At 45.9% G+C, this 12,371-nt stretch overlaps 2 protein-coding genes across 2 annotated transcripts; both read right to left on the reverse strand.

Annotated features, from left to right (window-relative positions):
• Nucleotides 1-821: 821 nt before the first annotated feature.
• Nucleotides 822-5,286, reverse strand: LOC123110113 (enolase). The gene is made up of 17 exons (XM_044530557.1): nucleotides 4,995-5,286; nucleotides 4,399-4,462; nucleotides 4,177-4,241; nucleotides 3,545-3,592; nucleotides 3,371-3,457; nucleotides 3,182-3,262; nucleotides 2,988-3,089; nucleotides 2,821-2,901; nucleotides 2,662-2,736; nucleotides 2,422-2,484; nucleotides 2,248-2,328; nucleotides 1,971-2,165; nucleotides 1,844-1,894; nucleotides 1,649-1,737; nucleotides 1,510-1,561; nucleotides 1,351-1,407; nucleotides 822-1,129 (listed from the first exon to the last, which is right to left on the reverse strand). Exons 1-17 carry the CDS (start codon nucleotides 5,061-5,063, stop codon nucleotides 1,049-1,051), a joined length of 1,341 nt encoding a protein of 446 aa, XP_044386492.1. The 5' UTR covers nucleotides 5,064-5,286; the 3' UTR covers nucleotides 822-1,048.
• Nucleotides 5,287-6,432: 1,146 nt separating this feature from the next.
• LOC123110116 (malate dehydrogenase, glyoxysomal) lies at nucleotides 6,433-11,120 on the reverse strand. Its single transcript, XM_044530559.1, has 9 exons — nucleotides 10,874-11,120; nucleotides 9,926-10,141; nucleotides 8,768-9,082; nucleotides 8,579-8,668; nucleotides 8,355-8,438; nucleotides 7,294-7,329; nucleotides 7,105-7,194; nucleotides 6,914-7,008; nucleotides 6,433-6,804 (listed from the first exon to the last, which is right to left on the reverse strand). The coding sequence occupies exons 1-9, from the start codon at nucleotides 10,949-10,951 to the stop codon at nucleotides 6,732-6,734; spliced, it is 1,077 nt and encodes a 358-aa protein (XP_044386494.1). The 5' UTR covers nucleotides 10,952-11,120; the 3' UTR covers nucleotides 6,433-6,731.
• Nucleotides 11,121-12,371: the final 1,251 nt, after the last annotated feature.

The raw sequence follows: 12,371 nt of genomic DNA on the forward strand, positions 1-12,371 counted from the left end.
CTTGGAGCTCGACATCGGCAAGCAGGACCGATGGTTAGCGGTGGTGGTAGCGTCGAAGCTTCTGTGGCAACAACGATGGTGGGAGCGATGTCGGTGAAGCGCCTATGTTTGCGGTAGTCGACTCTTCTTGGACGTGTTCGGAGGATTGTCTTCGTAATTTGTTTGTTGTTGTAGAGTCAAAGATGCGGCGGCAGGACCCTGTTGTGTACGATGACCGGCCTGGTTTTGTCCTTTAGAGTTCCCCATCAAAGTCTGGTCGCAGGTGGCTTTGTTTTTGCCCAGATTTCTCGACCTGGCTACATGGACGATACTTAATGGCCGTGGGCAATCTAATTTTCGCTCAGTTTTCTAATTAACTAAGTGTTATGACCGGTTTGGTCTATACCAGGAAAAGTCTCACCGGACATTAGTATTAAGGGCTTGACCCACAAGTTATAAATACTAGTTGTAAGACATCGTTTGAGAGCAAGCAATAAAGATATTATCATCTTCTGTTGCCCGGCTCCCTGAGGAGCCGGAACCCTAGCCGCCACCAGCCAACCGCCGCCGCACCTAAACCCTAGCTGCGACGGCGCCTCATAGCCGGCGCGCCCGCTCCAGCCCTCGTCTCCCTCCTCCCTGCCCATACAATCTACGCCGAAGGCCCGGTAGGAACCCTAGTCCTACCACTAAGCAATTCTTTTTCTTCTTGATAAGCAAAGTTCATCTCCACCCTAGGGACGCCCCATTAGTGACAACAGAAGCAAGTTCCTTTAAAAGGAAAACAGATGGCAATGGAAAACCAGTGTTTTGAGAATACTGCAACAAGTAGACTAACACAATAACAGTGAAGATGATGCGCCAAAAACTAGTATTACACACCCAAAAGGTTCGGGGCCGAATCAGGTACATATCCACAAGGACCAAAATTGGAGCAAGTTTGGGGGTACATATCCGTTCCGTTCACATAAACATGCGCGGCATTATTGCTCAATCCTAAGAGCTTCAACCAGAGTTCATTCCGGAGGTTAAACACACCCATTTTCACAAAAACTCGCGAAGATACCGTCTAGTAGGGCTCCACCGGTGCGCGGAACTTGAGGCCAGCATACACTGCAGCGTCGCCCAGCTCCTCCTCGATCCTCAGAAGCTGTTCCAATTTGGAAAAAATAGGTCTTAGTTTGTTTTCACAAAAAATGAGTACCGATAAAGATCAGACACAAATGAGAAATAAGAACACAGCACATAACAAAAAAAGAGTAAAGCATGGGATCAAATAAATTCTTTTGTTTGATTGTAAGGTCCTGTTGGCCAACATAATATCGGGAGATTGCTTCAGCAAAACAAGAATAAACAGGGAGAACTACTTGCCTGGTTGTACTTGGCAAGACGCTCTGACCGGCAGGGAGCCCCGGTCTTGATCTGACCCTGTTGCACATGAAGAAACATTGGTCAGTTATATGAGGATTGCAACTAGTCTAGTTAAAATTGCCCTAAGAAATGCTAAATATGCAGCTTATAAAACCATACCGTGGACAGACCAACAGCCAAATCAGCAATGAATGTGTCCTCGGTCTCACCACTGCAGACAGCAAACGTAAATAAGCAGCATAGAGATGGTAACAAGGGAAAACAGTCGCGCAACAAGGAAGCATCTCCTATCAATTACCTCCTGTGGCTGGTCATGACACCCCAGCCAGCATGTTTTGACATCTTCACGGCCTCGATACTCTCAGTGACGGATCCAATTTGGTTAACCTATTACATGCAAAGGATGAACAGTCAGAATGTGCAAGACAACGCACTAGACTCATCACAGGAAAACAATGAATAAGAATCAACTTCTGGTTCAACAGAATAATACCTTCAGCAGAAGAGCATTGCATGACTTCTCCTGGATTGCCTTCGCAACTCTCTGCACAACATAATGATATTACAGTGATGCAATAAGTTTAAGTGCCGACCTACACAACAGAAGACAAATCACTCACGGTTGGGTTGGTGACTAGAAGGTCATCACCAACAATCTGAACTTCCACTCCACATTCTTCAGTCATCTTAGCATAGTGCACCCAGTCATCCTGGTCAAATGGGTCCTCAATCGACACAATGGGGTACTCACTCACAAATGACTTGTATACGTTCTTCAGGCTATCTCCAGATATCTTCTGAGAACCATCATTGTTCTACAGCAAGAAGAGGCAACGTCAATAAAACTCCTGAAAAGATTTTAAAAAAATCTTCACACGAAATAAACATTGAGACTACCTCCTCCTTGAAGTTGAGGTCATAGGTTTTGTCCTTGTCATTGTAGAACTCTGAAGCAGCAACATCCATTCCAATGACAACCTAGAATTTTCCAAAGCAACAAATCTCCTTCAATTACAAACTTAAAGGCTCAGTGAGAAGTGCACTACAACAGATTAATTCAAGCAGACAAACCTTGCCGGTGTATCCAGCCTTTTCAATTGCAGTCTTCAAGAGCTCAAGGCCCTCCTTATTCTCCTACAATATCAGGAAACAGAAATAAGTCAAATAAAACCCCAGATACGTTGACTTTCAATTTGTAGCAACACTATGGCTCTATACATAAACACATGACAGTTAACAGCTGCTGTCAGACCACCAAGACATAACAAAGCAAGGAAATCTGATCTCAAACCTCCAAGGACAGGGAAATACCTGAATGTTAGGAGCAAAACCACCTTCATCTCCGACATTGGTGGCATCCTGCCCGTACTTCTTCTTGATAACAGACTGTTACAGAAAGTGACAGTTTCGGTGAATTTATGTTTTACAAGATGACAAGAGACAAAAAAAAAACTAAGAATAAAGTATTACCTTCAAGTTGTGGTACACTTCAACACCCATCTTCATTGCCTCCTTGAATGAGGCAGCTCCAGTAGGAAGGATCATGAACTCCTGCACATATGCAAGCATAGGCATAAATAACACATGTGCGGAAACAACATGATGAAAGATGTGGAAATCTTAGTTCAGAGCATTGCCTGCATAGCAAGCTTGTTTCCAGCATGGGATCCACCATTAATGACATTGAACGCAGGAACGGGCAAAACCAATTGCTTGTTGCCAGCAAGGTTGGCAATGTGCTGCAGTGAAGAATATCTCATGTTAGAAGACAGGATAGCTAAAAGCAGCAAACACATGAAGAATGATCAGAGGGGATTAATATGCTGCATACCTGGTACAGTGGAATCTTCTTGACACTGGCTCCAGCTTTGCAAACAGCTAGTGATACAGCCAGGATTGCATTAGCACCAAGCTGAATTCACAAAAGAAATCAGACTGTTAGAAGGGAATCTGCAAATGGAAACTAGCACTTGCTAGTAGACCTCTAAAGGTAAAAGTCATCATGGGTTATGCTATATACCTTTTGCTTGCACCAACCCCACTCATTCTTGGTTCCATCAAGCTGCTGAACCATAAAGTTGTCGAGCTCAGTTTGAGCGGTAGGGTCCTGTGTAGAAGGGAAAAGAGCACTTAGTAAATTATGCATTCTCAAATCTCATGAAAGGAGAAAGGGGGCAGCAAAGGCAATACTAACCTTGCCGACCAAAGCGGGTGCAATAATGGAGTTCACATTGTTAACAGCCTGTGACAGAACAGCAAAAACATGTAAATATCACAAGAATTATATTATGCATGCAAATGGTAATATAATGACAACTGCAGTAGAAACCACCATTAGATGCAGTTATTGTAGTGAAACATCAGGCCATAAAAGCAGTTAGTTATTCTAAAGTCCACTAAATGATCCCCCACTGTTCATTTTCTGGTGGTCTTCAGCAAGTTGGTTTATTAGCAAGGAAAAATATATGACATGAGATTTATAACCTCCCCAAAAATCCAGTCAGCAGCAACAATGTATCCAAAGAAAAACCATGAAGAGACAGGGAACACAATAAAACATATTCTAGTTCACATTATAAACATTAACAATTTTTTTTATAAAACCTGGCACAGAGTAGATATAGTAAGTTGTACAGCAGCAGGAAACATTGCTTGGATGAAAGCAGCATGTTAAAATAAGTTTGGTCATAGTATTAAATAGCTAAGAATTGTGGCATGGATTTACAGAATGCGAGTATAAGCAGCAGCCACATTAAATCACCAGGAACCGCAACATAGATTTACAGATTGTGAAGGTAAAATCCGGTCAGTCAAAAGAATGTAAACCTTGGAAACACCCTTGCCCAAGTAGTCAGATCCACCGTCCCTCAGCTCCAAAGCTTCATAGACACCTACATAATAAGAGGGATGATTCAGACAAGATTAGCTTCATTCAGTCAATAAACGATGACAGGGACATTGCGTGCCTTCACTAGACAGGAACCAAGGCAAAAGCTGATTCTAAGGCTGAGAGGAAAACAGTGATGATGTAACAAGAAAATGACCCACCAGTCGATGCACCGCTGGGAACGGCGGCCCTGGCAAAGGTTCCATCTGAGCAGCACACATCAACCTGACGCACAGAACAGAGAGGTTAGCACCGTCATCTTACATTTTCGCCGCACCAAACAACAAAACCAGAGCATCTAGGCTAAATTAGCTATATATATACAGACAATAAGCATCTGGCTTCTGCCGTTCAGCAAGCGCAAACGGAGCATAAGGATGACGGCAAACCGATCTGTGGATACAACAAAAAATGGATGCCAAGCAGGCAACATGAAGATTGCACGCGCCATGGCATCTGACTGAACAAACCACCTACCTCGCGCCCAAAAAAAAAACAGACTACTAAGATCACCCACCTACCCAAAACCCCTCGACTCTGACCGAAAGGGTCGGAAACCCTACGCCCTGCTCCGCAGAAACCCCAGCCCACGCCCCGCGGACCAACCGGGCCAGATCGGCCGCGCAATCGAAAAGGCCAAGCCGCCGCTACGCACGCACGCACGAGCGCGGCGGCCCCTACCGCTACCAGATCGAGCCGGACCGGGCCACAACGCACAGATCGGGGAGGCGGGGAGACGGACGGGATGCGCGCGTACCTCGACGGTGGGGTTGCCGCGGCTGTCGAAGATCTGGCGGGCCTTCACGGACTGGATCGTCGCCGCCATGGCCGGAGCTCTGGTCTCGCGTCGCGTGGCTTGGAGAGGAAGCCGAGATCGAATCGAATGGAGCGGAGAGCGAGAGGGATGGACGGACGGAGGGGGCGGCCCCTGCTCTCTTATAGCGACGATGCAGACGCAAACGGGACGGAGGCGCCGCTGGTTGTTGGTTTTGACGGGCACACGGGACGCCGCGTCTCGCTGCGGGGTGGGGCCGGCGAAGGGCGGTCCTCCCCGGGGCCCGCGTGGAAGGGGCGGCACGTGAAGGGGCGGCCGCACACGGGAATGGAACAAGTGGCGAATATGCCGTGGGATTCACAGAGCGGTCTGGGAGGAGGGGGGTAGGGGTGGGGTAGGCTGGTGGGGACACGTGTCGCCTGCCCATTGGGCCGATCCAGGTGACATCGGGTTAACCATCAGCAAGAGAACAAGAAATGGCACAAGAGAGAGAGCCAACTTGAATTTTTGTTCGTTTGCTTATTTGTTTATAATCATCATCATCATCATCAGATCTCATACTAATGTCGTATTTTTTTTCATGGTAATACGTGTCTCATTCATATCATAAAGATTAAAATACAAGTCACGTAAAGACCGACATGACAAAACTGTAAAGATAGCAGAACATATCTGAGCTTGACACCAACGCCCATCACCTGCCTCCTGCACCACGACAGCAGCCACCGAAGAAAAGAATGATGGATCACCTCCTTACACGAGCTCGACGCGGCTCCATCGCTGATATGCAGCTTTGCGGACCTCCAAGGTGGCTCACCAAAAGTGAAGCCCTTACCGTTGAACGAATCAGACCGGGGCAACACCCCGGACACGCCATCGAACTCCAGATCTGGCACCCCACCGCGACTAAGACGTCGCGGAAGGAAACCATACCTGCCATCCACGAACCACGAACCCAGCACATGTTCCGTCTTCCAGATGTCGTCGATGCAGACCATAATCTGCATCCGCTACTGGACTACCTCCCAAGCTCCGCGCCGACGCTGGAGCAAACGCCGTCGCAACAGCGGAGCCCGAGGACACAGATCCACCACGAGGATGTCGCCGTCGCCACGCCATCCTTGCTTGAACAGACTGGTTTCCAAATCCATCCCCAACCATAGGACCAATGGCCTTGTCAAGGAAGGATCAGAAGCGTTGTCATCGTCGCCGCCGAAACAAAGACGATGAACAGCCTAAAAATCTAAAACTACGAGGGAGTAAAAACGATCCACACGCGTGGATCCGGCGACCCCCCTCACTACCGACGACCGAGGTCGCCGGCGGGGGGGAGCCGCCGGGGGACGGCGCTGAAAGATTGGGTCTCCTGGCGGCGGCTAGGGTTTCCAGCCGCGAGGGCCAGGAGGAAAACGATTCGATAGAAGTACTCTAATGTCGTATTTTATTCATCGAGTGTATAATACAGTACAGCCGTAAACATCGGGTTGTCCGCATCGTATATACCGGTATAAATACAGTACAATTTATCATCATTATTATTACTGTTATATGACAGGGAGATTTACATCACATCACACGGCGACCGTTGCTCCCAGGCGGACCGTTGCTGACAGGCAGGAAGCAAAATGCGTCTCAGATTTCTATGCTGGGCCTCGGAGCATTCCATCCGGCGAAAGATACGGAGGAGCTGTGTGCTGTATTTTCTTCCCATCTTTCATCTCACTTGTTGGCGAAGGCGACGCCCTTGCGGATGCTCTCGGCGAGCTCGCCCTTGGCCTTCTCCAGCCCGGCCCTGCACCACCACCGCCCCACGCCGACGATCAATCAATCAATCAAGACAGCACAAAAATCGCAGCCCCGTACAGACATCCAACGATCAACCCTAGGCCACGTATTCAGACCTCTCAAACTCGTTCAGCGGGCCGAGCGGCAGGACCTCCTCGACGCCGGCCCGGCCCAGCCGCACCTTGGACGCGAAGAAGGCCAGCTCCGTCACCTTCAGGACGGGGCGAGGCAGATTTCGCGGGGTCAGAAAACGCTGCGAGGGGTCGCCTCAAGGAACGATGACCTGAAGGAAGAGAATGGGTGTCACCTGAGAGGCTATGTAGGAGCACTCCACTATCCCGGCGTCGCCGCGCAGCCCTCTCAGGCACGCGTCCGCGAACCTGGCTGCTGCGTAGGCCTGAGGAAAACAAAATTGTAGCGTTACCGGATCGATCCATCATTTGAAAATGTATGCACAGAACAGCGATGATGCGCGTATGAGCTCATGGAGACCAACCATGGAAAGAGTCGCGGATCCCGCTCCTGCTTTCGCCTGAAATGAATTTGGGTGGTCAGAAAGGAAGTTCGTTGCATTAACATGTACTCCCTCCGTCCCAAAATACTTGTCATTAAAATAAATATAAGGAAATGTATCTAGATGTATATTAGTTCTAGATACATCCCATTTTATCTATTTTGATGACAAGTGTTTTCGGACGGAGGGAGTATACAAAAGTGGTCATGGTTCCTCTAGAACACAGCACCAACACTGGCCAACCAGCCAACAGCTAGGGAAAATGTATTGACTGTCAGGCAGCCACCAAACCAGAAAATCTGTCCGCGGCTAGCACTAGAAATTAGTATAGGGGCCCACCTACGCGGGTAAAAGCATTGTGTAAAAGAAGGTTTCTGATAAACTTAACAGTTAGCATGCACCTGATAATTGACCTTTGTTGTCAACACTGTGAAGCTCTCAAATAAACTAATATATGCATCTTTCTCTATTATAGAACACAAGGAATTTGGTAATTTCACATATCCATCTCACATCTACTGAGGTCAAACTCTCATGTTCTCAAAACATATCTCATCAGATCTTATTCAGCTTTGCTAACTATAAGCTCAAGAACTGCAAACCAGTATGCCGGACTCTCAAGACAAATGAAATGAGAGATATCTGAAGAATGTTTGAGCTGCACTGCTACTGCAGGAGGGACGTTATCAATTGAGTTGGTCATGTTTGAACAACGTGTCGATCCAAGCTTTCAGCAACATAAAGGAGAGGACCAAGTCTGTAAAGGCATTGAGATGGAATTTCAGTCCTCCCTAACTTAGCTCCAATCTATTGCAGATCCCCAGTTCTGCTGTGAGTTCAGATTAATGACGTGTTCGATTCGTAAGAACATTCTAGCTCTTGCGATCGGACGCAATACAGTATTCATAGCTAATACAAAACTATTACTTCGTCACTAAGCCACTGTTCAGAGAGAGCAATTGCAAAAGAAACTTCTAAATTGACTTTTTATTCCCTCCACTGTGCGTACAAGATATGGCATTAGATGATAAGGGAAACCATACCTCAACTACTTCTGTCCCACCATTCTGTATGCGGGAAGTGAGATAACTAATTTCTTCTGAGGTAAACGAACAGGGAGGATTCACCTACAAAAACAACAAAGTTCAAATTTCAATGAAGGAAAACATAAAAATGAACAGAGTAAAGTACTACTTCCATCAGATGGAAACAATTTTTCAGCTACATATATGGTTCAAAATTTGAATCAGCAGCAAGTGCTAATAACCTGTGAAAGGAGTGGTAATATTGTAACTCCTGCATGCCCACCAACAACAGGAACATTGACATCTCTGGGGTCAAGTCCAAGAACCTCTCCCTGTAGACAGAGATGACAGGAATAGGAATTTGAGAACCTGCCCATATAGAAACTAGCAATATAATTGGGCACTATGGCAAACAATTTTGAAGTACATACCACAAAGGTATTGGCTCTCACTACATCAAGTGTTGTCACCCCCAATAGGCGCTTAGGATCATATGTTCCAGCTTTTTTAAATACTTCAGCAGCAATCGGAACAGTGGAATTTACAGGGTTACTGATCACATTCACAATCGCATTTGGGCAGCATTTTGCAATTCCCCCGCAAAGAGTCCGAACAATTCCAGCATTGATGTTGAACAAATCATCCCTTGTCATCCCAGGTTTCCGAGGAATGCCAGCAGGAATGATGACAAGATCCATTCCAGTAAGAGCACTTTCCAATTGTGGCTGACCCAAGAAGCCACGCACCTGTAGAAATTATACCTTAGCATAATTACACCCAATGATCAGATAACCTTTAAGGTTCAAGAATCAGGTGATAATTGTATGCATAGGCTAGGGCGGACAAAGATATGTGGCAGCTATTAATATTGTGCCAATCAAATATCTGCCTGTTACATAAAATACAAGTAGGTTATATGTTTTCCTTGCAACATTATTTATTGTTTTCAGATTTAAATCCACAATTATTACTGAATGATCAGACACTATTCTTCGGAGACCTCATGCCTTTAAGAACAATGCATGATGCCACTGGAAATTGGCTACTTGTTTGCTGAGTTATGGATTATAAGATTGTAACACAGAAACAACCAGCTGGGTAATGCTAATTTCCAAACCTCTACCTTATGTACCTCGATTGGTTTCTTTAATGCAAATCAGGGAAGAGATCCCTTTGCTACCCAAAAAAAAAAAAAAACCCTACCGTACGAGCTAAAAGGACAGTAGAGAAGACATACATTCCTTCAGTAATTCATTTCTTCTAAACAAAACCTACACGGATCACATGGAGAGCAACTGTACTAGAGGTCTACCAACATGCAACTACAGTATCCTTTCAGAATCAATTTTCAGTGAGCAACTTCGCAGAAACAGGACATAAACTATAGTATCCTTCAAGGACAGTAGAGAAGACATACATTCCTTCAGTAATTCACTTCCTCTAAACATAACCTGCATGGATCACATGGAGAGCAACTGTACTAGAGGTCTACCAGCATGAAACTATAGTATCCTTTCAGAATCAATTTTCAGTGAGGAACTTTGGAAAAAGCTAAAAACAGGACATAAAGACAGGGTCAAGGGGCATACCACAGCACCGGTGTTCATATGGCTAATGTCAGCTGTAACACCAGGTGTGTTGACAACATCATACAAATGGAGCACCGAAACAAGAGGGTTCATCTTCATAAGCAGCGAGAGGGGCTGGCCGATCCCACCAGATGCACCCAGGACTGCAACCTTGAACCCTGGTGCTGCACCTTTTGCACGGCAATTAGAGCCCTTCAAGATGGCCACCTCCTCCTCCTTCAAAATAAGGAAAGAGAAAAATTAGCCTAGTAGAAGCCAATTCTGGAGTGGACGATACCTTTTATGCATTGGCCAACCAGGACAGTTCCACAGGTTTAAGTAAGTTTATAAGAGCTAAATTTAGGAAGTTGTCTGGTATAATCACCAGCTAAGAATAATTCAGATGATTCTGAATTTCCCCGACAGCTAGATAGCAATGCTGGCCTGAAAGTATATCATAACAAGATATCGTGATTGTACTCGCTCGGAGATCTACCTGATGCTCGCTAAATATGTCGCTGACTCAACTGCCAGAATCAGAGAATTAGCAACCAGTAGTTCGAAATTGCATCCCATCGTCATATGTTTTTTCTACTCCCTCCGTTCACTTTTATAAGACCTTAAAACATTTCAGACAATGTGCAAAACAGCCTATTTTGTGTTGTCTGAAACAACTTACAAAAGTGAACAGAGGCTACTCGAAAGTCGTTTCCTGGTCCATGGATCGCTAGCTCCGAAGCATACAGGACATGCATCTTCGGTCACACGAGGATCCTGGAAAGCATGGATGCGCACAGGCTAAGCAGCTACGCGCAGAAGCGCCGCGGGAAGGATCTCGCTCCGGATGCCACCACGGCCGGCGGCGGCAGCTAATCCTCCGGGAAGGATCTCGCTCCGACTTCCAAATCTGAGCAGAGAGAGGAGCAAAGAAGCAGAGGGAGGGAGGGAGGGGTGGTTGTGGGTTCGTGCCTGCGAGGTGGGCGGGCGGAGGTGGGAGGCGACCCTGGCCATCCGCCTGGCCGCCGCGGAGTCGGCGCCTTGCTCCATGGCCGCGTCGGTTCCGCGTGGTCGCCGGAGACTCGGGAGGCGACGGGAGAGGGAAGAGAAGAAGAGACTCCGGGGAGGACAGCGGAGGTGGTTGCGAGGGCGGGAGAAAAGGGGTAAAGCGGAGGGGCCGGATGCAAAAGTTGTCTTTCCGTCCGTTCGTTCAGGAATGCGTGCAAGTTTTGTTTTGCTTCCATCATGGTGTATGGTGTAGGTGGATAAAGATAACGTTGATGCCCATGCATACAAATTTAATTTCGAAAATACATTTATTTCGCAACTATCATTACACTAGCTAAATGCCCGTGTGTTGCCACGAAATAATAAAAAATAATCATTTTACCCATCAGATCATAGTATTAACCTAAATACTACTCCCTCTGTAAACTAATATAAGAACGTTTAGATTACTAAAATAACGCGCGCGCTATCTCGTTGAATCGACCTTGCATCGTGGCCGTGGCTGCTATCCTGTTGGCAGACCTCTTTCCTTTCGTGTGTGCTAATTTCTCTCATGGTGTGTGCCTGGATTTATACGTGTACTAGTTGGCTCATGTGATGTGGATTGATCTGAGTACTAGCTTTGGTGCTTGCCGTGTGCGTATAGATCTAAATCATGTGCATTTATATCTGAATGCTAGTCACACAGTTCATAGAACTACAATTTGTTTGGGACATGGATAAGTGCCGAACGTTGGGCCTGGGAGAACCCCAGACCGAACGACTCGTTCGTCACGGGAAAGCCTATCGATCGAACGAATACGTTCGGGACGAGAAGCCCCCAACACGAACACCATCGATCCCAGGGCCTACAGCCTTTTTTTTTTCATCGAATCCCCTATCGAGCCTCCACCTGGGCCAAAAAAATGCCTAATTTTCCTATGACGACTCTAACAACATATAGAAAACTGACATTTTGGATCTCATTTTCAATAGCCAAACAAAAACCCAACAAAATTGACATAGCTTACAAAAAAGGGGAAATTGCCGTGCTGGGCTATAAAAATGCCAGCGTATAAATCAGAAGTTGAAAGCATTAAGTGGAAATTGCTATGATTGTCATTTGAGTAAAAAATTGGCAAATGATAAGACAAAAAGAATTTTGCCATGGTACTTCAATTAATCTTGCCATGATCCATGAGCTAATTTTGCCATTGTCAATATAGTAACTTTGCAAGATTTTAGAGAAAATAAAAAAATGCATTTGAAGAAAAATGGTGGCAAACTATTTGAAGGATGGCAAGTTTGCCATGTTTTAGAAACTTTATGAATTTGCCATGTTTTTGTGATCATTTGTCATGGCAATTTTGGAGAGGTCTAAAAATATGGCAAATTTAGACATGGGCTTTAGTTAAACTTGACATGTCAAATATTTAAAGAAAATTTTCATTTACATAAGAAAAGGTGGCAAATGATAAGAGAA

The sequence above is a fragment of the Triticum aestivum genome, chromosome 5B (assembly GCF_018294505.1).
Source record: "Triticum aestivum cultivar Chinese Spring chromosome 5B, IWGSC CS RefSeq v2.1, whole genome shotgun sequence".
NCBI classification, from domain to species: domain Eukaryota; kingdom Viridiplantae; phylum Streptophyta; class Magnoliopsida; order Poales; family Poaceae; genus Triticum; species Triticum aestivum.